This window comes from Zalophus californianus, chromosome 8, assembly GCF_009762305.2.
Source record: "Zalophus californianus isolate mZalCal1 chromosome 8, mZalCal1.pri.v2, whole genome shotgun sequence".
NCBI classification, from domain to species: Eukaryota; Metazoa; Chordata; class Mammalia; order Carnivora; family Otariidae; genus Zalophus; species Zalophus californianus.
The window spans coordinates 71877778-71894975 of NC_045602.1; the positions used below are offsets into that span (position 1 = coordinate 71877778).

The following is a 17198-nucleotide window of genomic DNA, read 5'->3' on the forward strand; positions in this document are numbered from 1 at the left end:
TTACTCAGCCATCAGAAAGGATGAATACCCAACTTTTACATCAACATGGATGGGACTGGAGGAGTTCATGCTAAGTGAAATAAGTCAAGCAGAGAAAGTCAATTATCATATGGTTTCACTTATTTGTGGAACATAAGGAACAGCATGGAGGACATTAGGACAAGGAAGGGAAAAATGAAGGGGGGGAATCGGAGGGGGAGATGAACCATGAGGGACTATGGAGTTTGAGAAACAAACAGGGTTTTAGAGGGGAGGGGGAGGGGGGATTGGTTAGCCTGGTGATGGGTATTAAGGAGGCACGTACTGCATGGAACACTGGGTGTTATACGAAATATATATGGATCGTGGATCACCACATCAAAAACTAATGATGTATTGTATGGTGACTAACATAACAATAAAATTTTTAAAAAAGAATATGTGAGCTTTAATCTATAACAGAATTTCTCATCCTCAGCACTATTGACATTTCGGGCCAGACTTCTTTGTCAGAGCCTGTCATATATCACCAGATGTTTGGCAGCATCCCTGGCCCCTACCCACTATTATGATAATCAAAAATTATTCCAGACATTGCCAAATGTCCTCTGCTGGGAAGGGAGGAAGGGGAGATACAACCCCAGTTGAGAACAACATGCCTCTAAGGATTGGGCAAGTGTGCAAAGGAGGTAAGGGAAAGGACCAACCCGAGGGCCTCCGTGCTGTGGACGGCACAGAGCAGCCAGCTAGCGGGCAGGAGCAGGCGCCGCTGGAGGGCTCAGGGCTCCTGCCCGTAATGCCATGAGATGCCCAAGTCAGTGCTGGAGAAGCAGAGGAGTCTCCGACAACAGCAAAGACTCAAGGGAAAAATGAGAAGGATGTAGATAATACCTTGAGCTTGTTTATACTGCCCCAAGTACTTTTATGCATATCATCTCATGGGTCTTTACAAGGTGCATATAAAGAGAAGAGGGGTGAATATTGCTCTCCTCATTTTCCAGACCTAGAAGGAGTGTCTGCCCATCAGCCTCTGAGCTCCTAGGTGGCTGAGCACAGTGTTAGGAAAGGACGGTTAGATAACCCCTCACCTAGTCAGAGCTGCCGGATAACAACTCTGAAGGGGCTATGAGGAAGGCTTCTGAATCTCTGATGGCCATCCAACAAGTCGCAGGCTGTTACACGGCAGGTGAGGAATTTAGTTTCGAAAGTGTCGCTTAAGGAACCCTTTCTGGGGGTGAGTCTTGTCAGACAAAGAACGTATGCTAGAAGGATGTTGAAGAACATCCTCTTCTGGTGCCCAACAATAGGAGGAACTTGCTTCGCTGGGATGACTTAAAGCTACCGACAGAGGCAGGAGGATAAATCGGAGGGCCGAGCCCAGCCCCTCCAGCGCTGTGAGTCTGCGCAGTAAGAGGAGGGGAGAGCATTCAGGAGTGAGGGACGGAAGGTCGTTTGAAGTGAGATTTTAGATTCATCCTCAGCATGTTTAGGAAGGGGCTAGATTTCAGTGCATCCAGCCCCTCCCCCCTTTTCTTTCCCCTTCACAGATATTGACAGCTCTCCTTTAGAGAAACATAATCATTTACATGCAGTGTGAAGGTCACAGTGCCTCTCCTTGAACAGAAGAAAGCATTGTTCCCCAGAAGAACCGCAGACCTGAGCAGGAGGTAGAGAGAGATTTGGGGAAGAGGCATTCTTGAACCACATAGGTGATAACCACATATTACACCCCTCCCGCAGCCCCCCAAAAACCTAAGTTAGTCCTCGGTGCGGGCTGACCACAACAAGCAGATTCATTCACAGATTCATCACACCAACATCCCAACTGGAACCTAGTTATCAGAATTTAATGACCATCCTGGTGTGTGTTCACGATGTGATAATATTTTGATGCCCGTGCTTGTGTTTTTGGAGTGCCTTTCTTCTAGAGTTGCTTAAGGACTGTTCTATATGGGCTTTCTAATTTTGTAATTACATATCAACAACCTGATGGTGAAATACAAGCAGAATCATCAAGAAAGAAAAATCCCAGCCCTTTTCACCATAAAACCTAAACTAGTGTCAAGATACAATGGTCTCTCCTTGCTTTAATATTGCAGATATAACTTTTCATAATTGCAATGAATGTACCCATAGTATTTTAAGGTTTTATTTTAGTTAACGTTTCAGAATCTAGATTTTTTTTTTGCATTCCTACCTCATTTACATATTTTTAAAAAGCCATGTGATACTCAGTTTGTTAACATACCAGATTATTTAAACAAAGTGCCATGGTTTGGTCATTCGCATTGTTTTCCATTGAGAGAGAAAAGTCCTAATGAGAATATTGCAGTTATCTCCCAATATTTTGCCCATTCATTCATTCATGGAGCAAGATGGAACAGAAAGATGGACAAATCTTGAGTCCTTGGCAGCATCTTATTGCTGTCATACCTGCTCTGGTCTGCCTACCACCTAAACCCCTACTTATTTAAGCCACAGCAAAAAGCAGTTAAAGGCAATCCTAACTGATACACCACTGAAACCTCTCTCATGTGTGCACACCCCTCCTGCCATTGCTCCTATCTCTGAGGGCGAGGTATCCCTCTTGCTATTGTAACTAGCCCTCCACATGCATTCTTGATCCCATCCCCTCTCCTGCCTCCTCTTAGACCATGTTCATGATGTCCTTTCTTATTTGCGTCCTCTATCTCTCCCTCCATTCTGGCTCTTTTTTATGTCTACTAAGAGCCTGTTAGGATCTCCCTTCCCTTTACCCAGCCCACTCCTACAGTAACTCTCGCTTCCTCTTCTTTTTGCCACCTGACTTCTTGACAGACTGGCCTTTGCCTACTCATCCTCAGTCTCTTCCCCGCTGGCTGTTACCGCCAAAACTGTGGAACCAGCAGTAAGTCTGCCAACCCCCTAGTTAGCAAGTCCCACAGCCTTTTCAGACCCTATCCTCCTCCAGCTTTCTGCATATGGCTCTTCAGATCACCTTTTCCTTCTTCTTTAAACTTTCTTTAAAAGTATAAATATGTTATGTAGATTTTGGAGAGAATTATTTTAAATGGCTGAAAACAAGTGAACACAGAACTACACCCATCTATTTCCTTTCCTTTCCTGGATGTCACTAAAATGTAATAAGGATTTTTTTTTAAAATACACTCTCTCCACTCTACCCTGCAAAAAAGGAATCATCCAAAAGATTAAGGGAGTGAGAGAAGAAATAGTTTGTGGCAGGGATAAGACTGCTCAGGCCTCCGTCTGTAGGAGTGTAATTGACCAAGGGCCCGACTGCCTGGCTCTGAAACCCACATAAGATCCACAGCTGAGTCTGGGTCCAGGCCCTGCTTCCCCAGGGCTGCTCTCACCTAATGACTGAGCATGGACATTCCCAGGAGACCCAGGACTCCTCCTCAGTCCCCTTTGGTTCAAGGGTTCCTGCCAGCCCTGCTGAACTGCCTCAGACTGCACTGTGGTCTAGGTGGCTTCCACCCAGGCTTCTTTCCTTCTCTCCCTCATTGTCATCTCTGGGTGATGCTCTCTCAGCCTTCCATGGCTCCCTCCCCGCTTTCTCTCACACAGGGGATTCCCTAATAAAATCTGTGAGCATTTGGTATCATCTTGGAATCTGCTTCTTGGAAGACTGCAGGTGAAAGATTTCAACAAATATTTGGAAGATAACAAGCAGATGGAGGAGCAGTGGCTGATGTAAGCAGTGTGACCCAAAAGCCAAGCAGAAAGGAATGCTGATAAGCATTAAGCCAATTCCACCAGCAGATCTAGAAAGTCTCAGGACTTGGGAGACGCAACTTACTGCAGAAGTTGAGGGTGGGGGTTGGGGGTACAATGTGGAGCTAAAAACAGCTCTCTTCGTGGAAGGTCTATATCCAGAGATATTAGGCCACCAGATCCTCTCCCTGACCCTGTCCACCCAAACTCCTGACCCACAGAAAGTGTGTAATAACAAAAATGTGCTGTCTTAGGCGGCTCAGTCTGTGGTAGTTTATTATACAGCAATAGAGAATTAAAACAGATAGCTATAAAAGTATATTATTTAGAAATGAAGCAAATGCCAGGGTTTTAGATGAGGGAGGAATATGAAAATATTATATTTTTCAATATTAGGAATAGCTTTATATCTGGATAGTTTTAGCAGTTTCTGATGCAAAAAGAAAATTTAAGTAAAACCTTAAACACGTTTTATGACTGTTCAGGTGGACGTTACTACCTGAGATTGGCTGAAACTGGGAAAGCCAGAGTCTAGGGGGAAGGTGAAAGCCAGGAGTGAGAGAGACCAGAGGCTGATATAAAGTACAGAGGACCACAGCTGGCATCCTAAGCTCCATAAAGAGCAAGGTTTGGAAGGAAGACTTGGAAACCAAACCAGTGAGGAGGGCTTTAGGATGTTTACAGAGCTACCCTGGCCACCTAAGAACCATGTAATGGCTCAGAACACCAACTGGTATCTGAGGCTTGCTTTAGATGTCACCAGGCACACGGAGCATGGCCCCAATTTAGAGGTACGGGCCTCAGACAGAAAACGTGTCTGTTCTTCTCTCCTCAAAGGAACATGTTTACATTACTGGACTTACAATGTAAACATTATCTTGTAGTCTCACTTTTTTATTTGACTTATCCAACTTTTCTATGTCTGTAAATTAGCCAAATTATTATAAATTATAGCATATTTCATTGAGTGAATCATAATTTATTTAAATCACTGTAATTTTGCTGAATATTTAGGTTCTCTTATAGAAATACTCCTATGTTGAACATCTTCATTCTCACAGCATTTTTATTCTGTTCAATATCTTCTTTGGAAAATTCTCAGTTCTAGAATCCCTGGATGGAGGGGTATGTATGTACATATGCCTGGTCTAGATGGGAATCACCATATTGCTTCCCAAAAGCCTTAAATCGTTTTAAATGTGTGAGCATATCTATTTTACAATTATTTCTCTACCATTTGGTGTTTCCTTTTAGTGACTTTTCTCTTGGCTAATTTGGTAGAAGTCAAGTCCTAAGTAGGATTTTCTTTAGGATTCCTATCTTTAATTTCAAGGAAGAATAGACTTTTCCTTTGTGTTGACCTATCCTTTGTCTTGTTGCTGGCATGGATGGTCTATTCCTTCCATTCTGCCTTCTGCCCACCTTTCCTGGAACCTGTCTGATGGCTCTCCTGATCCCTCCTCCTCCTCCCTGCGGTAGATATCCCCGGCTGTCCCCCTTCTCTTCCAACATCCTCTCCCTGGATCTCATCTGGAGCACTGCTTCTCCGAGGGTAGATTGGGGTCCCTTCTCAAAAGAAATCACTTGAGACACTTTGTTAAAATGCACATTTCCTGTGATGACACAAAATGTACAGAAGCAGAATCTCCCAAAGTTGTGCCCCTCCGAATCAGCTTCTTAAGCAAATTGTCACAAGTGAGTGTAAGTTTGACAACCCCTGGGGCACCTGGGTAGCGCAGCTGGTTAAGCATCTGTTGGTTTCTGCTCAGGTTGTTTCTCAGGGTCGTGAGTTCAAGTCCCGTATCAGGCTCTGTGCTCAGCATGGAGTCTGCTTAAGATTCTCTCTCCCTCTCCTCTGCCCCTCCCCCACCCTCTGAAATAAATCTTAAAAAAAAAAAAAAGATTTTGACAACCGCTGATGTGGAACCCGCAAATGTGATTTCCCCCCCTTTCAGTTTCCCTTGCATGGCCCCAGGACAGTTAAGCTGCCTCCCAGGTCCCTCCAGCCAGATGTCCCTCAAACCCCACGCACCATCTTGCAGAGCACTTGCAGTACCTGCTGATCCCCTTTTGCTGAAATCCGTTCTTCTGGTCTGTCAGCCCCACGAGCACAATTCCCTACTGACAGCTCCTTCCAAACTAGTCTTTGGAGGAGATTCCCTTTCTGATACAGGCCTTGCAGGCCCTAGGGTAATGACTGACCTCTCTGTCTGCATGCCACATGATGTCCAGAAAGCATAATTCAGTGTGACAGATATTATCAGACAGATATTAGCAGCTGCAGGCTGACAGACGTGCGTCTCTAATGGAGCCCTAACCAAGTCTCAGCGGGCCGGAGAGCCCCACACTGCACACCCCCCGGGGGGCAGGATGAATGCGGGAAGGAAAGAGAAGGGGGCTGCTGCCTCCACTTAAAGCAGCCAGGAGGTTTTTTTCACCCTCCAGGTCCCCATCTCCGTGTTCTGAATGCATCTGAGGGCAAAGCCTACGGACGGATCCTGGCAGAGCTCTGATAGGAGGAAGCTTCCTGTGGAAACTCCCTCCCCTCAAACGAGCTGCATCTACCTCCTAAACTCTACACCTCTACACACCCTGGTTCTTCCCACCACCCTGCACCTTCAGAAATTATTCTGGAAGTAAATAAGTCAGATGAAGATATAAGCAAATCAATGTGCTCCCTCCCTGTGCTGTATTTTCATTTTTTAAAATGGAGAGAGGGATATATTGATAACTTTGGGATTTATAGACCTTGAGTATCCACATGAAAGAACGGAGGGAGAAGAAGACAGATAAGGGCAATCTCTCCTCTCACCACCAAATTCACACATTATATCCATGCAAAGGTAGGTTCTGACTTCCAGTTCAGTTGAAGGGGTTCTTTGCCATAAAAGTCAGACACCTGAAAATTTGTGAATAAATCAGCTGTCTCAAGGTGTATTCCCAAATCAGTATTCTCAAAGTGTGTCCTGAAGAAACATCTATCTACAGAGAAACATCACGTATACTCTGTAGCCCTGTTAGAGATTCAGAATGCGTGTTAAAAGTTCTGAGAAATCGTCTAGTACAAAATTTTGTTTAACTTTTTTAACCCAGTTTTTCCCAAATTTCTTCAGCTTTGATACCTTTTCCCTAAATACTGCCAATTAGCATGGCAGGCGACCAGTATCCTGTGGCATACACTTCGATAAATTCTACATCCATTTTTTAAAAAATCAAATCCTGTTTCCTTGTTGATTTATTTCATCATTTCAGAAAGTTTTATCTCTTTCCTCCTGTTGGCTCTACCTAATTTGATGTCTACACCAAGGTCACAAGTTTACCAGGAGGCCCTCTCTAAAATGGAAAGAAAATGTTTGGTGAATTATTTAGCAAAGTGCAGCTTCTCTAAAAAGAAGAAGAATGTGACTCTATGCCACTACCTCTTTGTTCACTCATTCATCATTCATTCATTTGCTCATTCACCCCCTCCACCAGTTTAGTCCCAGAAGTACATCAATAAATACTGTCAATGCAAAGGAGAAAAAATCCACTGTGTTTGTGATGAGTCCTATAACGGAGGTAAGAATAGAGAAACTCTATTTCTTTCCTATCTGAGAGCAGGTGGGGAAAGTAGTGGGTCAAAGAAAGGTCACACACAGTAGAGATAAAGAGGTTAGAAATTTTGGCGGCAATTGAAACTCAACTCCAACGAGCTTAATTAAGCAAAAGAGGAAATGTATTGGCTCATTACTTGGGAAGTCCAAGGGAGGTGCTGGCCTCAGATGGTTTGCCCCCATTGGTCTCTCATCTCTGTTTTTCTCTCTGTAGCTTTAGTCACTGTCAGAGCAGATGGGCTTTTTTCCTGAGACAAGGATGGCAACCGCCAATTCATTCACATCCTCGGGCAACATCATGACCAGAAAGTGTGTCAGCTTTAGAGAGGGAGTCTCAGGCCCCAGGAAGGTCTCACCCTCCACTCCCAGACCTACCCCCAGGACTAGGGCCCAGGCGCCCATTAGCCTGCAGCTTCTAGCTAGTTCCTCCTAAGGCCACAGAAGCCCCAAGAGCAGCGCTGGAGGTGGGCACAGCTGATCACATCTCTGATTTCACACTATGTAGACAGTGAAATGGAGAACGAAATTTCCAAGCAAACTGCACAAAATTTCCAAGTGTAACTTGCAGGGTTCACCTTTCTTGTTTTGTTTGGTTTTGTTCCAGATGGCAAGGTGAGAAGCTCACAGGGGTAACTGTATTTTTCTTTCCTTACACATTTTTTTTCCTCTGCCTACAATCACCTTTTCTTCTGAGGGACAGGTAAAACTACTGCTTTCAAGAGGAACAAATATCTGTTATGATACTAACAGGACATATGTTCAAGAATCAGAAAATTTTGCCTATTCTACTTGAGGTTTTTTTATTATTATTATTTTCCTGACTTCCTCCAACTCCAATGTCTTAGTGTGGCATCAAGTGCTACTGAGTTCTGATCTATTCAGGCATAAAGAAGAATAGGATTCCCCTCTAAAAAAAAAAGAAAGAAAGAAAGAGAAAGAAAAGAAAAATAGGATCCATAATCTTGTGAAATTGTTCACTCCCCCTCCCGACAAATTAAAATAAATTTAAATTTAAAAATTAAAATAAACTGATTGCTACTTTAAAAAAAATGCCTCAGCATTACAACCAATTGAGCAATTTTACACAAACGCACACTACTATTTATATACTTGTGCTTACATATGCCATGTTTCTTTAACAGTGCATCAAAATTCTTAGGCTTCATTCAGAGTCCTTAGTAAGGATTCTTGAGGCTTGTCTTCCCGAGGTAAATTTAATTCTAAAATTTCCATTTTAGTGTTTCACCAATTATGCTCTGGGTACCTCATGAATCTTAATTACATGGGGAGTTTGTTAAAACGCAGACTCCTTAGGGCCACCTGAGTGACTATTAATATATATATATATATATATATATATATATATATATATATAATAGAACTGAGCCCAGCCTCCAGCTCCCTGCTCAGTGGGGAGTCTGCCTGATATTCTCTCTCTCTCCTTCTGCCCCTCCACCACCACCACCACCCCCACTCATGCTCTCTCTCTCTCTCAAATAAATAAATCTTTAAAAAATAAAATAAAATAAAATAAAATGCAGACTCCTGGGGGCACCTCTGTGACTCAGTCGATTAGGCAAGCGACTTTGGATTTCTGCTCAGGTCATGCTCTCAGGGTTGTGAAACTGAGCCCCTAGTTAGGCTCCATGATGAGTGTGGAGACTGCTCAAGGTTCTCTCTCTCTCTCCCTCCCTCTCCCTCTGCCCCACCCCCCCTTAAAAAATGCAGACTCCTGGGCCCCACTCCATACCAGCTGAATCAGAATTTCTCTGGGGAGAGTGTCCCAGGAGTGTTTGTCCTTAAAATTTCCCAAATGATACTTTGCATCCTAAAATATAAGAAGCCCCACTCTAGAATTTGGGAGAGTTTTATTAGGATTTCTGAGTTGTGGTGTCAGATATTTCTGTATCTCTAAGGCAGGATAAACTTCTTGTGAATTCCATGAACTTTAGTTTGTCAGTAAAATATAATAGCAATCCCTGTGGGTCATGCTCTTTTGAAGATCTGTAACAAAAGTAACTCTAAGCCGAGTTATCACAGAATCCCTTCAGATTTAAAAATGTCTCCTCTAAATAGGTCACATATTAATGAGTAGGAGAGGTAAATTCCATTGTAACAAACTTTTGTGATTATAACAAACAATTCAATGTAATTTTACACTTGATCTTAGCCAAAAGGCGGAGAAGCGATCACAATTCAATGTAATTTTGTTAAAATAGGTACATAGGTACATTGCAAGAACGGACAACAATTAAAATCCAACTGAAACTAATCACAGATAGAAAAACTTTATGAAAACTCATTAAGGTTGTGAGTTCTCTTAGAAATGAACAACTTACCCTCTTGATAAACAGGATTTTACTTTCAATCCAAGACAAGCAATAAGAAGTCAACGTACACAGTCTGACTCTTTCTACCACTAATACTGTCCACAAAGACCTAGAAGAGCTTTAGGGATTGTGAACTCCAACCCCTCCTCTTAGATGAAGAAACCAAAGACCAAGTCACACAGTTGATGACAGAACAGGAAAAAAAAAAAAATCCAGATGCCATGATGGCCCAGTCCTTCTCCTATTGGAGTATAAGTAGCCCCCGAGGATACCCAAGCACAGAATCAAATGGTTCTTCCAGGGCAAGTGGAAGCAACCACTCTTTTTACATAACAGATATGCTGTGAAGGAAAAAGAAAAAGCCACATGAAATGTAAGATTTGAAATAAATACCACTCAGCCACGGTGAGTTATTCCTTCTCTCCTACAATTCAAGCTACATGGTGGAAAGATTTGAAAACCCCAGTGCTACTCCAACTTCCCTACCAAAATCTGACAAATTAAAGAGGAGAGAATATATGACCCAAAGTAGTCATGAGTAATTACCTGATACCTATCCAGATTGATCCAGTGGGGTTGAGAATAAATCAAGCAAGGCTGTTAAGTTCTTCTCAGATGATTTACTAAACATATGCTAGAGGTCTGCACTTGGGTTTCACTTTTTCATTCCGTTACTCAATAGATATAGACTGAGCACCTACTAGAAGCTAGAAGCTATGACATGTTCAAGCAATGTTAAGATCAATAGACAGGGGGAAGGAAGGAAAACTAAAGCCGTAATTACAATGTATTACATTACAGACTATAGAATCAGGTGTCACAGCCACAAACTCAGCTAGGTTGTGTCAGAGAGGGTATTACAGTGAAAATGACATTGAGCTCAGTCTTCAAAGAAAACCAGGAGTTTAACTAATGGGATATGGAAAAGGAAGAAAAAAATCATTCCAGGTAAATGAATAGCATATGCAGGGGCGCCTGGGTGGCTCAGTCATTAAGCATCTGCCTTCAGCTCAGGTCAGGATCCCAGGTCCAGCACCTAATCACATGGCATCGCTTTGGGCTCCCTGCTCAGCGGGAGGCCTGCTTCTCCCTCTCCCACTCCCCCTGCTTGTGTTCCCTCTCTCACTGTCTCTCTCTCTGTCAAATAAATAAATAAAATCTTTTTTAAAAATTTAAAAATGAATAGCATATGCAGAAGTATGAAAGGGTGAGATCAACTAAGCAGTTGGAGAGAGGCATTCGAAAAAGAAAGACAGTATTATAGACATAAGCTTTGTTTTTTGTGCTATCTAGCACAATACGCGGAAAGCCATTTTTTTAATAATAATTTTTAAAAATCTACCTTCCTTGGGCAAAAAAACTCACAAGCGACTACATACTGGTGACTGAGTCAGTATGACCTTGAGAGTTGGTTTCAAATAAGAAAGAAATGAATCTGTTCTTTCACTTCCTATCTGTAGAGTCTTGCCTTCTAGGCTCTCAAAGTCCACCTCTTCCAGCAAGACTTCCAGGATTTCCAGAGTCCAAACAGAGTCATTGTAAAGGCAGAAGGAAAAGCATTTTTATGATGAAACTGAATAGGGGAAATTATGCGTTCCCATAGTTAACCATAAAATTGTCTCCTTTCTAAAGGAGACATCCTTCATATGCAGATCACAGAGTGATTTTTTGCACCGGTAAGATAAAGTGGGTGATGGATGTAAGTTCAAACAGGTTTCCACTACTTAAGAACTGTGTGACTTTAGGGAAGTCACGTAACCTCTCCCGACATCATTTTTCTTGCTGCAAACGCCCCGGGAGTTTGCTGTGAAGTCTAGACATGACTGGAGGGGGGGAACCTGTCACAGGGTCTAGCCTGTAAGGGGCCTCTCCTTGGGGCAGTTGCTGTACATTATCATCACTCTTTCATTCATTCAACAAATCTTTATTAGAGACTTAACATATAGGAGCCAGGGATAGAAAAATAAATCTGAACTGGATTTTGCTCTCCAGGACAACACAATCTATAGTGGAGATAGAGAACAGACTCAAATAGCTATACCATGAGGAAAAAAAGTGGTTACTACCAAGAAAAATGCAGAGAAATTACTTGGGAAGTTGAGAGGACAGAGATCACTTGTGGGGAGGGAGTTGGTGGGGGAGAAGGAGGAAGGTTTTAGGGCTGAGAACCAAGGAGAGGAAAAGCATCGGTGCGGGGTAGAGTATTCGTCTGCTCCTCTCACAGATGAAATAAGAGAAGTTCCTGGAAGTGACAAATCTCACTCAACTTCACACTCGGTTGCAGCAGGGCCTGGGTGAGAATTCAGAACTCCCCAGCCCTCGTCCGAAGCATTCACCATTACCACACTCCCCTTCCTATAACTGGAGGGCAGGGCAGGCCAGGGAAAGCAGCAGAAAGGAGGAGATGGAGGGGTCGCTGGCCACTACCCCAGGTCGGGGCAGAACGGTCTCAGCAGCCGAGGGCGGCGGGCGGGCGCGGGAGATGGGGTGGGCAGGCCAAGGGGCGGGGAGAGGGGCGCGGGCGGCACTCCGGGGCTGGCCAGGGCACTGGCGCGGCCGCCAGAGCCCGCGCTCACGCTCGCTGCCATGGGGCGGCGGGTGCCGGCGCTGCGGCTGCTGCTGGCGCTGCTGCTGCTGCTGCTGCCGCGGGCGCTCCCCAGGGCGCACTGCCCGGAGCCCTGCCGCTGCCCGCCCGACGGCGCCCTGCGCTGCCCCGGCCCGCAGGCCGGCCTCACCCGACTGTGAGTACGCGGCGCCCCGGCCCGGCACCCTCGCTCGCTCCGGGCCACTTTGTCTCCCTACTCTTTGGCCCCCTTTACCTGGAAGCTTGGAGAAAACGGCTTCGCCCTATCAAATTCCACCTTTTAAAGTGGTGAGAAGGCAAAGCTTAGGGACTGTCTTTGCCATCCCGCGCCGCGCCTTGGGTGGGGGCCCCGCCTGCCGGCGCACCCTGCAGCCCCTGGCGACCCCAGGCCCGAGATTTCCCGATATCCCCCGTCGGGGCTGTGGCAAGGGGCGTGGAATTGCCCAGAAGCCACGGGGGAAGTCCTGCTCCCTGCCGCTGCTGGAAGGGGACCGGGTGTGATGCTTCTCAATCAGCAGCTGTCTCCGTCTTTGACCCTTGCGCCAGCCAGCGCGGTGAAGGTTACTGTGGCCTTTGGCACCCTGCGCTCCTCTAGGCGTGGGGTGGCGCGCCCTATGGCAAGGGGTGACCTAGTCACTCAACCGGGATTGCTGGCTGGCCGCCTCTCCCAACCAGTGCCCAGGCGCCCCTTAGTAAGCATACGAGCCACTGCTCTGCCCCTTCCCAGACGCACTTGCAGTTCTATCTGGTTGTCTGATCAAGGTGTGCCTTGTGTCACACCTCCCACACACCACCCAGGCCTCCCGTTTACAGAGGTGATTAAAAGAATTGCATACATCAGCAAGCAGGTGGAGGAAGTTGTTTACTGACGTGATGGTGTGGAGAGACGAAGGGCCTTCAGTGCTAGTGTACCAGAGTGTCACCCTGGTCTCTTCTCTTCGATTTAGAAAAAGGTACCACACAATGGGGCGCCTGGGTGGCTCAGTCAGTCCAACGTCTGTCTTCCGCTCAGGTGATGATCTCAGGGTCCTGGGATCAAGCCCCGCATAGGGCTCCCATGGAAGGGGGGCTGTCTGGTTCTCCCTCTCCCTCTGCCCCTCCCCCCCACTTGTTCTCTCTCTCTCTCCCTCTCTCTCTCTCTCTACCTCCTTCCCTCTATCTCATGAATAAATAAAATCTTTAACAAAAAAAGAAGAGAAAAGGTACCACACATTATATGATTCTAATTTACATGAAATGTCCAGATAGAAAGCAGATTAGTAGCTGCCGGGTAGGGGTGAAGGCCCAATGACTGCTAACGGCTGTGGCTTCTGGGGATAACAAAAGTTGCTTAAAATTAGATAGTGGTGATGATTGCACAACTCCACGAACATACTAAAAACCATTGCACTGTACACTTTAAATGGGTGAATATTACGGCATATGAATTATATCTCAATAAAGTTGTTAAAAGAAAAGAAGAAAGAAAAGTACTGTAAAAGTATCCAAAAGGCACTAGGCTGGTGGGGGCTGTGGTTATATTCTAACCATTGGCAGTGATGAAATTCCATTCTTGGGGAGGAAAGAGGAAATCCCCCACCTCTCCTTGGGCCCCAGCAGTCAGTCAGGAGTCCACTTCATGAAGGGAGTTCCCCTCCCTCCTGAGGAGCTGAGCCTCTCCCCTCAAAAAGTTAGTGGTCTATGATCATGGGGTGCCTGGGTGGCTCAGTCAGTTAAGCATCCCACTCTTGATTTCGGCTCAAGTCATGATCTCAGGGTTGAGAGAGCCAGCCCCACATCGGGCTCCAGTACTGGGTGTAGAGCTTGCTTAAGATTCTCTCTCTCCCTTGGGAGCGCCTGGGTGGCTCAGTCGGTTAAGCGCCTGCCTTCGGCTCAGGTCATGATCCCAGGGTCCTGGGATCGAGCCCTACATCGGGCTCCTTGCTCAGCGGGGATCCTGTTTCTCCCTCTGCCTGCCGCTCCCCCTGCTTGTGCTCGCTCTCTCTCATTCTCTCTCTCTCTCTCTGACAAATAAATAAAATAAATAAAATCTTTAAAGAAAGAGAGAGAGATTCTAAATAAATAAATAAATAGATAGATGAATAAAGTTAGTGGCCTTCAGGGAATGTTTGCAGTTGAGAGATACAGTTTAAAGATTGAGGGGTTTATATTAATTAGTTTCCATTAATTACCTTGTCAGCTCATTTCCCTGAAGGTGAGGACCATGCTGATAGAATTGGTTTCAATCAATCAACAAATTCATGGACCTGCCTTCCAAGTCCCAGCCCTTGTCCTTCCCTGACAAACCTCCCATCTTGCTCTTATGAATGATTGTGCCACTAATAGCCTTTCTCACTCGCCCAGTACTTATCATACAGACTTCAAGAAACTGAGGTCCAAAGAATTGGAATAACCTGACCAAGGTCCCCTTTTGCTATTGAGTAGCAAAGACTGTTAATTGTGTTTTTATATTTGCTTGTCTTTGTAAGAAAATACCCTTTCCTAAGTATTTCCTAAGAAAATACCCCTGCCACTATCTTGGCATCCACACTAAGAGTATCTTCTAGACATTTAGACACCTTAGGTCAGCAAGCATGCTACCCCTCACAAGGTCAGGATTCCTGAACATCAGGTAATCCTCCTTTAGGTGAGAACCATCTTGGCACAATAAAGTGACCTCAACATCCATCCATATACCAAGAGAAATACATAAGAAGGGATAGGAGGGTAGTTCCTTTAAGGCAATGTTACTCAAAACGTGGTCCTAGACCAGCACCATTAGCATCACCTGGGAAATGTTAGAAAAGCACACTCTTGAGCCCACCCCCAATCTACTGAATCAGAAACTCTGAGGATGTGGTACAACAGCTGGTGTTTTAACAAGCTCCCCAAGTGGTTCTGATGCATGCTAAAGTTTGAGAACCAAGATATTACTCTCCATGAAGGATATAATCTTGTGGAAAGCAAGAGTATGTTTTCAACTTCCTTTGCCATATACTTTCCTTCCCCATGCCCCCTCAACACACACACACACATACAAAATACCTATTTATTGCAAAAGGCAGCTATGATAAAATTAAAAGCCCAAACTCTGATACATATGGAAAATATGCAGGATTGAGAAAAGGTTTTGTTCGTTTTTGTCTTCAAGGAGGAATAAGGGAAGGAATGCATGGAGGACAGACTGAAGACAGGAGGGCTGGGGGAGAATATATTTGATGGAGTAAGATCTCAGTGAGGGTGGGAGAAGAGTGTCGTCTCAGATCACAGGGGAAGGGTTAATCTGAGAGAGGGATGCTTCTGAGTCCTGGGGGCATGGATGAAGGTATAACTTCACATTGAGGCAGAAGACAGGAAAAGTGAACAGCTTCATACTGAAATCCTCTTTCCTTGACGATGAATGAGTGAAATGGTAAACCATAATTACAAGATAGGAAAAAACTGTTATGAATAACAAATTATCAGGGGTTCGCCAGAAAAAGAAAGCTGAAATTATGAAAGAAGGCACCCAGAAGAAGAGAGATAGGGTCTTACACGAAGTCACGCACAGGGTCTGACTCTGCAGAAAAAAGGACAGCACTCTTGTTTCTGGGGGTTGGAGGAGCCAAGTATTATTGCACAGCATTTTAGAATTCATCATTGCCTCTCAGTAGCTGCTAGCTTGTATTTTAATCTTCCAGGCCTTGGAAGTCTGCCTTGTAAGACTTCCATATAAAGTCCACTATTTGGTTTAAAGGGGGGAAAAAGGAATATGGATTACGATTGTCATTGACAAGCCTACTGTTTGCAAATTTGGAAAATGGCACTGTTCAATCATTCATATCTTTCTACCTCTTCCATGTTTTATTAAAAACTTAGGTATTTAAAATCTAAAATGTGATACAAAAAATAGCCTCCCACATGTTCATTCATTCTAATGAGGGGGGGAGTAAAAGAAAAAAATGATTTAAAACATTTCCTTTTCCTTTTCTTATTAGTTTCAGACAACTGGAAGGAGAGGGAAAAAAATGTTTTCACCTTGCCATGGTTATATAAAGATCTTTGTCTCTATGACAACAGAAAGGTTGATCTTCTTGATATGGGAACAGCTTCTGAAAAATCTGTTAGTTAGAAAATGCTAATAATAATAATGGCAATTTATTTTTTCCATGTCGTGCCTACTGAACAAAGATTAAACTTTAAACTTTATTATAAGACATAATCCATGGGCGCCTGGGTGGCTCATTTGGTTAAGCGACTGCCTTCAGCTCAGGTCATGATCCTGGAGTCCCGGGATCGAGTCCCACATCGGGCTCCCTGCTCAGCAGGGAGTCCGCTTCTCCCTCTGACCCTCTTCCCTCTCATGCTCTCTGTCTCTCATTCTCTCTCTCTCTCTCAAATAAATAAATAAAATCTTAAAAAAAAAGACATAATCCAAAGACTTTGGAAGGATAAAATGTGCTGTATCTATCAATCCAATGTTACAGGAAGATGTTAGTCTCCTGACATCTTTCCTGAATGTATTTCTCCTTCTTGTACCTTCTGTGAAAATCATTCAATGCTGTAGAGGGATGTACAGGTGGAGGGCAGGGTCCCAGTCCTCGAGGAGTCCACAATCTAGATAGAAACACACACAAGAGAGTGCTGTGGCCAGGGAGAGAGGCAACAAGGGTCTAGGAATTCAGAGAACAAAGTAATTACTACGGACTGAAATCTCCAAGGGAGGGCTTCACGTGCAAAGGGTTATGGGGCTGAACCTTGAAAGAGAGAAAGGAAGAAGAGTCCCAGTGGAAGAACACCAGGTTAGAGTAGATTCAGATTCCTTGCTGAGAAGCAAAGATTAAAGCTGAATGGATTTGAGCTTTTTAAGTCTCTCCCAGGCTCTTAGGGGAATTTTTTTAAAGGAAAATATAAAATCATCAGAAACATTTGCTTACATTACCCAGAGGGTTGTGCAAAAACAAAACAAAACAAAAATCCCAATATATAGTTCTTAACTAATAAATTTTCAATCAGAGTCATTCTTGGACAACTGATTAC

At 44.4% G+C, this 17198-nt stretch overlaps 1 protein-coding gene across 2 annotated transcripts in view; it reads left to right on the plus strand.

Annotated features, from left to right (window-relative positions):
* The first annotated feature begins 12185 nt into the window (after positions 1–12185).
* Positions 12186–17198, plus strand: part of LHCGR (luteinizing hormone/choriogonadotropin receptor) — a 61715-nt gene continuing 56702 nt past the window's right edge. The window contains exon 1 of one of the 2 annotated variants that reach the window (XM_027620877.1): positions 12186–12357. In XM_027620877.1, coding sequence (XP_027476678.1) covers positions 12203–12357 — 155 coding nt within the window. In that variant the 5' untranslated portion in view covers positions 12186–12202. The remainder of the gene's footprint in view (positions 12358–17198) is intronic. The other variant, XM_027620878.1, reaches the window with a different exon arrangement.